General features: G+C 58.8%; 1 protein-coding gene across 1 annotated transcript in view; it reads right to left on the reverse strand.

The window, feature by feature from the left end:
- The window catches only part of MDK (midkine), a 15,856-nt gene that overhangs the window by 4,200 nt on the left and 1,656 nt on the right, over positions 1-10,000 (reverse strand). The window contains 2 exon segments of the mRNA XM_075566689.1: positions 122-282; positions 7,663-7,746. Coding sequence (XP_075422804.1) covers positions 122-282; positions 7,663-7,746 — 245 coding nt within the window.

Below are 10,000 nucleotides of genomic sequence, written 5' to 3' on the forward strand. Positions count from 1 at the left end.
AATGTGTATATTGTCTGCACACAAGAAGAGCATGTAGTATGCATATGGACACGTGTCCAGTGGGCAGGCGTGTAAGGTGCGTGTAAGGTGCGTGTAAGGTGCGTGTAAGCTGCGTCCTCACCCCCAAACTCTTTCTTCCAGTTGCAGGGGATTTTGCATTTCAGTTTCCGGGTCTCCTCATTGCAGGTTCCCTCCCGAGATCCCACGCCGCAGTCTTTACTGTTAGGGGTACAGGGACCCCACTTCCACTCCGTGCAGTCAGAGGCCCCTTCTTACCCTTTTCTGTTTGGGGGAGGAGGAAACAAGGACGTGAGAAGGGCAGAGATGGGGGGTGGGGGGGAGCAGAAAAAGGGTAATTGAGGAAGGTGACAGAAGAATGTGTGGGGGGGGGGGGGGAGAAAGGGAGCAGAGATGTGAGATTTGAGGGGACGGGAAAGGAATCTGAGACGGGGGGGGGTTGGAGGAATCAGGGTGGAGGGCAGGGGACAGGCTGAGAATAGGAGAGGTGGGTGAAAATTAGAGGGGGAGATAAATCATGAAGGGTGAGGGGATGGGCAGGGGTAGAGGAGGGGGAAGAATCAGAGGGAGGGGGTGGAAGAATCAGAGGGAGGGGGGGGAGAATCATAGGGAGGGGGGGGGAGAATCAGAGGGGGGGGGGGAGAATCAGAGGGAGGGGGGGAGAATCAGAGGGAGGGGGGGGGGGAGAATCAGAGGGAGGGGGGGGGGAGAATCAGAGGGAGGGGGGGGAGAATCAGAGGGAGGGAGGGGGGGGGAGAATCAGAGGGAGGGAGGGGGGGGGAGAATCAGAGGGAGGGGGGGAGAATCAGAGGGAGGGAGGGGGGGAGAATCAGAGGGAGGGAGGGGGGGGAGAATCAGAGGGAGGGAGGGGGGGGAGAATCAGAGGGAGGGAGGGGGGGGAGAATCAGAGGGAGGGAGGGGGGGGAGAATCAGAGGGAGGGAGGGGGGGAGAATCAGAGGGAGGGAGGGGGGGAGAATCAGAGGGAGGGAGGGGGGGAGAATCAGAGGAGGGAGGGGGGGAGAATCAGAGGGAGGGAGAATCAGAGGGAGGGAGGGAGGGAGAATCAGAGGGAGGGAGGGGGGGAGAATCAGAGGGAGGGAGGGGGGAGAATCAGAGGGAGGGAGGGGGGGAGAATCAGAGGGAGGGAGGGGGGGAGAATCAGAGGGAGGGAGGGGGGGGAGAATCAGAGGGAGGGAGGGGGGGGAGAATCAGAGGGAGGGAGGGGGGGAATCAGAGGGAGGGAGGGGGGGGGGAATCAGAGGGAGGGAGGGGGGGGGAGAATCAGGGAGGGAGGGGGGGGGGAGAATCAGGGAGGGAGGGGGGGGAGAATCAGGGAGGGAGGGGGGGAGAATCAGGGAGGGAGGGGGGGGAGAATCAGGGAGGGAGGGGGGGGAGAATCAGGGAGGGAGGGGGGGGAGAATCAGGGAGGGAGGGGGGGGGAGAATCAGGGAGGGAGGGGGGGGAGAATCAGGGAGGGGGGGGAGAATCAGGGAGGGAGGGGGGGGAGAATCAGGGAGGGAGGGGGGGGAGAATCAGGGAGGGAGGGGGGGGAGAATCAGGGAGGGAGGGGGGGGAGAATCAGGGAGGGAGGGGGGGGAGAATCAGAGGGAGGGGGGGGGGAGAATCAGAGGGAGGGGGGGGAGAATCAGAGGGAGGGAGGGGGAAAAGAATCAGATGGAGGGGGGAGAGAATCAGAGGGAGGGAGGGGGAGAGAATCAGAGGGAGGGAGGGGGAGAGAATCAGAGGGAGGGAGGGGAGAGAATCAGAGGGAGGGAAGGGGGAGAATCAGTGGGAGGGAGGGGGAAAAGAATCAGATGGAGGGGGGAGAGAATCAGAGGGAGGGAGGGGGAGAGAATCAGAGGGAGGGAGGGGGGAGAATCAGTGGGAGGGGGAAAAGAATCAGATGGAGGGGGGAGAGAATCAGAGGGAGGGGGGGGAGAGAATCAGAGGGAGGGAGGGGGGAGAGAATCAGAGGGAGGGAGGGGGAGAGAATCAGATGGCGGGGGAGAGAATCAGAGGAAGGTGGGGGGAAGAATTAGAAGGGGGTAGAGGTGGTTGAGGGGAGAGTACAATCAGAAGGGGGGTTGAGGGGAGGGAAGAATCAAAGGAAGGTGCGAAAGGGATCAGTGATGGGAGGGTGAGAGAGAGAAAGGAGAGGGGTGAGAGGGAGAAACGAGAGGGGGGGTAAGGGGTGGGGAGAAAGCAGAGGGGGAAGAGGGGGGAGAAAGGAGAGGGGGAGGGAGAGAGGGGGAGAATCAGAGGGAGGGAGGGGGGGGAGAATCAGAGGGAGGGAGGGGGGGGAGAATCAGAGGGAGGAGGGGGGGGAGAATCAGAGGGAGGGAGGGGGGGAGAATCAGAGGGAGGGAGGGGGGGGAGAATCAGAGGGAGGGAGGGGGAGGGAGAATCAGAGGGAGGGAGGGGGAGGGAGAATCAGGGAGGGAGGGGGGGAGAATCAGGGAGGGAGGGGGGGAGAATCAGGGAGGGAGGGGGGGAGAATCAGGGAGGGAGGGGGGGGGAGAATCAGAGGGAGGAGGGAGAATCAGAGGGAGGGAGGGGGGGAGAATCAGAGGGAGGGAGGGGGGGAGAATCAGAGGGAGGGAGGGGGGGAGAATCAGAGGGAGGGAGGGGGAGGGAGAATCAGGGAGGGAGGGAGGGAGAATCAGGGAGGGAGGGGGGGAGAATCAGGGAGGGAGGGGGGGGAGAATCAGGGAGGGAGGGGGGGGAGAATCAGGGAGGGAGGGGGGGGAGAATCAGGGAGGGAGGGGGGGGAGAATCAGGGAGGAGGGGGGGGGATGAGATCAGGGAGGAGGGGGGAGAATCAGGGAGGGAGGGGGGGGGGAGAATCAGAGGGAGGGGGGGGAGAATCAGAGGGAGGGGGGGGAGAATCAGAGGGAGGGGGGGGAGAATCAGAGGGAGGGGGGGGAGAATCAGAGGGAGGGGGGGGGAGAATCAGAGGGAGGGAGGGGGAAAAGAATCAGATGGAGGGGGGAGAGAATCAGAGGGAGGGAGGGGGAGAGAATCAGAGGGAGGGAGGGGGAGAGAATCAGAGGGAGGAGGGGGAGAGAATCAGAGGGAGGGAGGGGGGGAGAATCAGAGGGAGGGAGGGGGGGAGAATCAGAGGGAGGGAGGGGGGAGAATCAGAGGGAGGGAGGGGGGAGAATCAGAGGGAGGGAGGGGGAAAAGAATCAGATGGAGGGGGAGAGAATCAGAGGGAGGGAGGGGGGAGAGAATCAGAGGGAGGGAGGGGGAGAGAATCAGAGGGAGGGAGGGGGAGAGAATCAGAGGGAGGGAGGGGGGGAGAATCAGAGGGAGGGAGGGGGGGAGAATCAGAGGGAGGGAGGGGGGAGAATCAGAGGGAGGGAGGGGGAAAAGAATCAGATGGAGGGGGGAGAGAATCAGAGGGAGGGAGGGGGGAGAGAATCAGAGGGAGGGAGGGGGGAGAGAATCAGAGGGAGGGAGGGGGGAGAGAATCAGAGGGAGGGAGGGGGGAGAGAATCAGATGGCGGGGGGAGAGAATCAGAGGAACTTGGGGGAAGAATTAGAAGGGGGTAGAGGTGGTTGAGGGGAGAGTACAATCAGAAGGGGGGTTGAGGGGAGGGAAGAATCAAAGGAAGGTGCGAAAGGGATCAGAGATGGGAGGGTGAGAGAGAGAAAGGAGAGGGGTGAGAGGGAGAAACGAGAGGGGGGGAAAGGAGAGGGGGAAGAGGGGGGGAGAAAGGAGAGGGGAGGGAGAGGGGGGGAGAAAGGAGAGGGGGAGGGAGAGAGGGGGAGAAAGGAGAGGGGGGGGAGAAAGGAGAGGGGGGGAGAAAGGAGAGGGGGTGAGGAGGGGGAGAGAAATGGGGGGGAGAGGAATGGGGAGGGAGAGAAGAATGGGGGAGGGAGAGGAATGGGGGAGAATCAGAGGGAGGGAGGGGGGGGAGAATCAGAGGGAGGGAGGGGGGGGAGAATCAGAGGGAGGGAGGGGGGGAGAATCAGAGGGAGGGAGGGGGGGAGAATCAGAGGGAGGGAGGGGGGGAGAATCAGAGGGAGGGAGGGGGGGAGAATCAGAGGGAGGGAGAATCAGAGGGAGGGAGGGAGGGAGAATCAGAGGGAGGGAGGGGGGGAGAATCAGAGGGAGGGAGGGGGGAGAATCAGAGGGAGGGAGGGGGGGAGAATCAGAGGGAGGGAGGGGGGGGAGAATCAGAGGGAGGGAGGGGGGGGAGAATCAGAGGGAGGGAGGGGGGGAATCAGAGGGAGGGAGGGGGGGGGAATCAGAGGGAGGGAGGGGGGGGGAGAATCAGGGAGGGAGGGGGGGGAGAATCAGGGAGGGAGGGGGGGGAGAATCAGGGAGGGAGGGGGGGGGAGAATCAGGGAGGGAGGGGGGGGAGAATCAGGGAGGGAGGGGGGGGAGAATCAGGGAGGGAGGGGGGGGGAGAATCAGGGAGGGAGGGGGGGGAGAATCAGGGAGGGAGGGGGGGGAGAATCAGGGAGGGGGGGGAGAATCAGGGAGGGAGGGGGGGGAGAATCAGGGAGGGAGGGGGGGGAGAATCAGGGAGGGAGGGGGGGGAGAATCAGGGAGGGAGGGGGGGGAGAATCAGGGAGGGAGGGGGGGGAGAATCAGGGAGGGAGGGGGGGGAGAATCAGAGGGAGGGGGGGGGGAGAATCAGAGGGAGGGGGGGGAGAATCAGAGGGAGGGAGGGGGAAAGAATCAGATGGAGGGGGGAGAGAATCAGAGGGAGGGAGGGGGAGAGAATCAGAGGGAGGGAGGGGGAGAGAATCAGAGGGAGGGAGGGGAGAGAATCAGAGGGAGGGAAGGGGGAGAATCAGTGGGAGGGAGGGGGAAAAGAATCAGATGGAGGGGGGAGAGAATCAGAGGGAGGGAGGGGGAGAGAATCAGAGGGAGGAGGGGGGAGAATCAGTGGGAGGGGGAAAAGAATCAGATGGAGGGGGGAGAGAATCAGAGGGAGGGGGGGGGAGAGAATCAGAGGGAGGGAGGGGGGAGAGAATCAGAGGGAGGGAGGGGGGAGAGAATCAGATGGCGGGGGGAGAGAATCAGAGGAAGGTGGGGGGAAGAATTAGAAGGGGGTAGAGGTGGTTGAGGGGAGAGTACAATCAGAAGGGGGGTTGAGGGGAGGGAAGAATCAAAGGAAGGTGCGAAAGGATCAGTGATGGGAGGGTGAGAGAGAGAAAGGAGAGGGGTGAGAGGGAGAAACGAGAGGGGGGGTAAGGGGTGGGGGAGAAAGCAGAGGGGGAAGAGGGGGAGAAAGGAGAGGGGGAGGGAGAGAGGGGGAGAATCAGAGGGAGGGAGGGGGGGGAGAATCAGAGGGAGGGAGGGGGGGGAGAATCAGAGGGAGGGAGGGGGGGAGAATCAGAGGGAGGGAGGGGGGGGAGAATCAGAGGGAGGGAGGGGGGGGAGAATCAGAGGGAGGGAGGGGGAGGGAGAATCAGGGAGGGAGGGGGGGAGAATCAGGGAGGGAGGGGGGGAGAATCAGGGAGGGAGGGGGGGGAGAATCAGGGAGGGAGGGGGGGGGAGAATCAGAGGAGGAGGAGAATCAGAGGGAGGGAGGGGGGGAGAATCAGAGGGAGGGAGGGGGGGAGAATCAGAGGGAGGGAGGGGGGGAGAATCAGAGGGAGGGAGGGGGAGGGAGAATCAGGGAGGGAGGGAGGGAGAATCAGGGAGGGAGGGGGGGAGAATCAGGGAGGGAGGGGGGGGGAGAATCAGGGAGGGAGGGGGGGAGAATCAGGGAGGGAGGGGGGGGAGAATCAGGGAGGGAGGGGGGGGAGAATCAGGGAGGGAGGGGGGGGAGAATCAGGGAGGGAGGGGGGGAGAATCAGGGAGGGAGGGGGGGGGGAGAATCAGAGGGAGGGGGGGGAGAATCAGAGGGAGGGGGGGGAGAATCAGAGGGAGGGGGGGGAGAATCAGAGGGAGGGGGGGGAGAATCAGAGGGAGGGGGGGGGGAGAATCAGAGGGAGGGAGGGGGAAAAGAATCAGATGGAGGGGGGAGAGAATCAGAGGAGGGAGGGGGAGAGAATCAGAGGGAGGGAGGGGGAGAGAATCAGAGGGAGGGAGGGGGAGAGAATCAGAGGGAGGGAGGGGGGGAGAATCAGAGGGAGGGAGGGGGGGAGAATCAGAGGGAGGGAGGGGGGAGAATCAGAGGGAGGGAGGGGGGAGAATCAGAGGGAGGGAGGGGGAAAAGAATCAGATGGAGGGGGGAGAGAATCAGAGGGAGGGAGGGGGGAGAGAATCAGAGGGAGGGAGGGGGAGAGAATCAGAGGGAGGGAGGGGGAGAGAATCAGAGGGAGGGAGGGGGGGAGAATCAGAGGGAGGGAGGGGGGGAGAATCAGAGGGAGGGAGGGGGGAGAATCAGAGGGAGGGAGGGGGAAAAGAATCAGATGGAGGGGGGAGAGAATCAGAGGGAGGGAGGGGGGAGAGAATCAGAGGGAGGGAGGGGGGAGAGAATCAGAGGGAGGGAGGGGGGAGAGAATCAGAGGGAGGGAGGGGGGAGAGAATCAGATGGCGGGGGGAGAGAATCAGAGGAACTTGGGGGGAAGAATTAGAAGGGGGTAGAGGTGGTTGAGGGGAGAGTACAATCAGAAGGGGGGTTGAGGGGAGGGAAGAATCAAAGGAAGGTGCGAAAGGGATCAGAGATGGGAGGGTGAGAGAGAGAAAGGAGAGGGGTGAGAGGGAGAAACGAGAGGGGGGGAAAGGAGAGGGGAAGAGGGGGGGAGAAAGGAGAGGGGGAGGGAGAGGGGGGGAGAAAGGAGAGGGGGAGGGAGAGAGGGGGAGAAAGGAGAGGGGGGGGAGAAAGGAGAGGGGGGGAGAAAGGAGAGGGGGTGAGGAGGGGGAGAGAAATGGGGGGGAGAGGAATGGGGAGGGAGAGAAGAATGGGGGAGGGAGAGGAATGGGGAGGGAGAGTAGAGGAATGGGGGAGGAGAGAGGATGGGGAGGGAGAGAGGAATGGGGGAGGGAGAGAGGAATGGGGGAGGGAGAGAGGAATGGGGGAGGGAGAGAGGAATGGGGAGGGAGAGAGGAATGGGGTGGGAGAGAGGAATGGGGTGGGAGAGAGGGGGAGGGAGAGAGGGGGAGAAAGGAATAGGGGGGAGAAAGGAATGGGGGGGAGAAAGGAATGGGGGGGGGAAAGGAATGGGGGGGGGAGAAAGGAATGGGGGGGAGAAAGGAATGGGGGGGAGAAAGGAATGGGGGGGAGAAAGGAATGGGGGGGGAGAAAGGAATGGGGGGGGAGAAAGGAATGGGGGGGGGAGAAAGGAATGGGGGGGGGAGAAAGGAATGGGGGGGGAGAAAGGAATGGGGGGGGGAGAAAGGAATGGGGGGGGAGAAAGGAATGGGGGGGGGGGAGAAAGGAATGGGGGGGGAGAAAGGAATGGGGGGGGAGAAAGGAATGGGGGGGAGAAAGGAATGGGGGGGAGAAAGGAATGGGGGGGGAGAAAGGAATGGGGGGGGAGAAAAGAATGGGGGGGGGAGAAAGGAATGGGGGTGAGAAAGGAATGGGGGGTGAGAAAGGAATGGGGGGGGAGAAAGGAATGGGGGGGGGTGAGAAAGGAATGGGGGGGGGGGAGAAAGGAATGGGGGGGGGGGAGAAAGGAATGGGGGGGGGTGAGAAAGGAATGGGGGGGGGGGAAACGAATGGGGGGGGGGTCCTTACTCACCTTTCCTGTTTTTTGCAGCCTGAGAGCTCAGAGATAAAAGTGCAACCAACACAATGACACAAAAAGCTCGCAGCTCCATCCTGTGAGAAAGATCACTATTAATACACACCCCTGCACAGCAGTAACACAACACACACATGCACAGCAGTAACACAACACACACACGGCAGTAACACAACACACACATGCACGGCAGTAATAACTCCCCCCCCCCCTCCCACTGCCCTGGAACCACTTCCAGCCTGGAAAGAATCCCACAAACAGCCCTATTCAGCCTGTACCCCAAATAAAACCCCACACACAAAGCCGCCCCGGGCAGAGAGGACACAGTGTCGCCCTTACCCTCCCTGCGTACACTCACCCCCCTCCCCAGGGTAACAGCGCCCTCTGTACTAGGACTCGTTTCCATCACACAAAGTATACCATTTATACAGAGAGATATACCACTCCCTGGTGTTATACGGAGGGAATGCCCAGATCTGCGGCTGCTTTATACAGAGTTATACCAATCCCAGGTGTTATACAGAGGGAATGCCCAGATTAGTGGGTACTTTATACAGGGTAGATTTGCTCCCCGGTTGCCCCATAAACCTTCCCCACTTAGAGCACTCGTACACCCCTCTCCCCTCACTCCGTGCCAGAGCTCTTTGCCCCAGGCACATCCCAGCCACAGGAGGGCGCCACGTTAACCGCTGCAATGCAGGAACCTCGGGGAGCAAAGGGTTAAAAAAAAAAAAAGCCCCGGCTTTCACCTCACTCACCGGAGGGGCCTTTCCCCCCCCCTCATGCTGAAGGCCAGGGGCAGCCAACTTTTGTCCTCCCCCCCCTCCTCCCCCCCCAAACAGGTCAGGTTTTCAGGATATCCCAGCTTCAGCACAGGTGGCTCAATCAGAGGCTCCGTCAAAGATGGAGCCACCTGTACTGAAGCAGGGTCTGATTGAACCACCTTTGCTGAAGCAGGAATATCCTGAAGAACTGACCTGTTTGGGGGGGAAGGGGGAGGGGGAAGTCGTGATGCAGCTTAAGCACCATATGACCGATTGATGGACTGGGAGACCTAGTGGTGGAAGAGGTGCAGTATTAGGGAGTATGGAGTATGGCCACACTGCTTGCTTACACACCCGGGGTACCACTGCTTTTTATGTACACACTTTTTGGGGATTTATTTGAATACGATTCTCTGCCTCTTGCGCTTTGGTCGCAGAAATGCAAACTTTACACCAAAAAATTATCTCCAAAGCGCTTTGCTCATCCTCTATAACAGGGGCGGCCAACTCCAGTCCTCAAGGGCCAACAACAGGTCAGGTTTTCAGGCTATCCCTGCTTCAGCACAGGTGGCTCAGTCAGTGCCACCAACATCCCCCTTCTCACCCCAAAGATGAAGACGTCTCTCTGGAGCTTTCCGTGACATAATGGGGCACTTTGCCTTTGATGTGGGAATGGGTTTAAATCCCAGTGGGAAGCGCTGTTTGCCCCAATACATCACTATATGTATTCACATATACATACAACACCACATATACATACAACACCACATATACATACAACACCACATATACATACAACACCACATATACATACAATACCACATATACATACAACACCACATATACATAAAACACCACATATACATACAACACCACATATACATAGAACAACACATATACATAGAACAACACATATACATAGAACAACACATATACATAGAACAACACATATACATAGAACAACACATATACATAGAACAACACATATACATAGAACAACACATATACATAGAACAACACATATACATAGAACAACACATATACATAGAACAACACATATACATAGAACAACACATATACATAGAACAACACATATACATAGAACAACACATATACATAGAACACCACATATACATACAACAACACATATACATACAACAACACATATACATACAACAACACATATACATACAACAACACATATACATACAACAACACATATACATAGAACAACACATATACATAGAACAACACATATACATAGAACAACACATATACATAGAACAACACATATACATAGAACAACACATATACATAGAACAACACATATACATACAACAACACATATACATACAACAACACATATACATACAACAACACATATACATACAACAACACATATACATACAACAACACATATACATAGAACAACACATATACATAGAACAACACATATAACACATATACATTAAAAACAAAAAGAAAGTAACCGGCGCTTAATTTGGATCGGTGAATGTATAACCAGTGAGAAATGACTGAATACAGTATATACAGATAACGCGACGTG

The sequence above is a fragment of the Ascaphus truei genome, chromosome 12, assembly GCF_040206685.1.
Source record: "Ascaphus truei isolate aAscTru1 chromosome 12, aAscTru1.hap1, whole genome shotgun sequence".
In the NCBI taxonomy this organism is placed as follows: domain Eukaryota; kingdom Metazoa; phylum Chordata; class Amphibia; order Anura; family Ascaphidae; genus Ascaphus; species Ascaphus truei.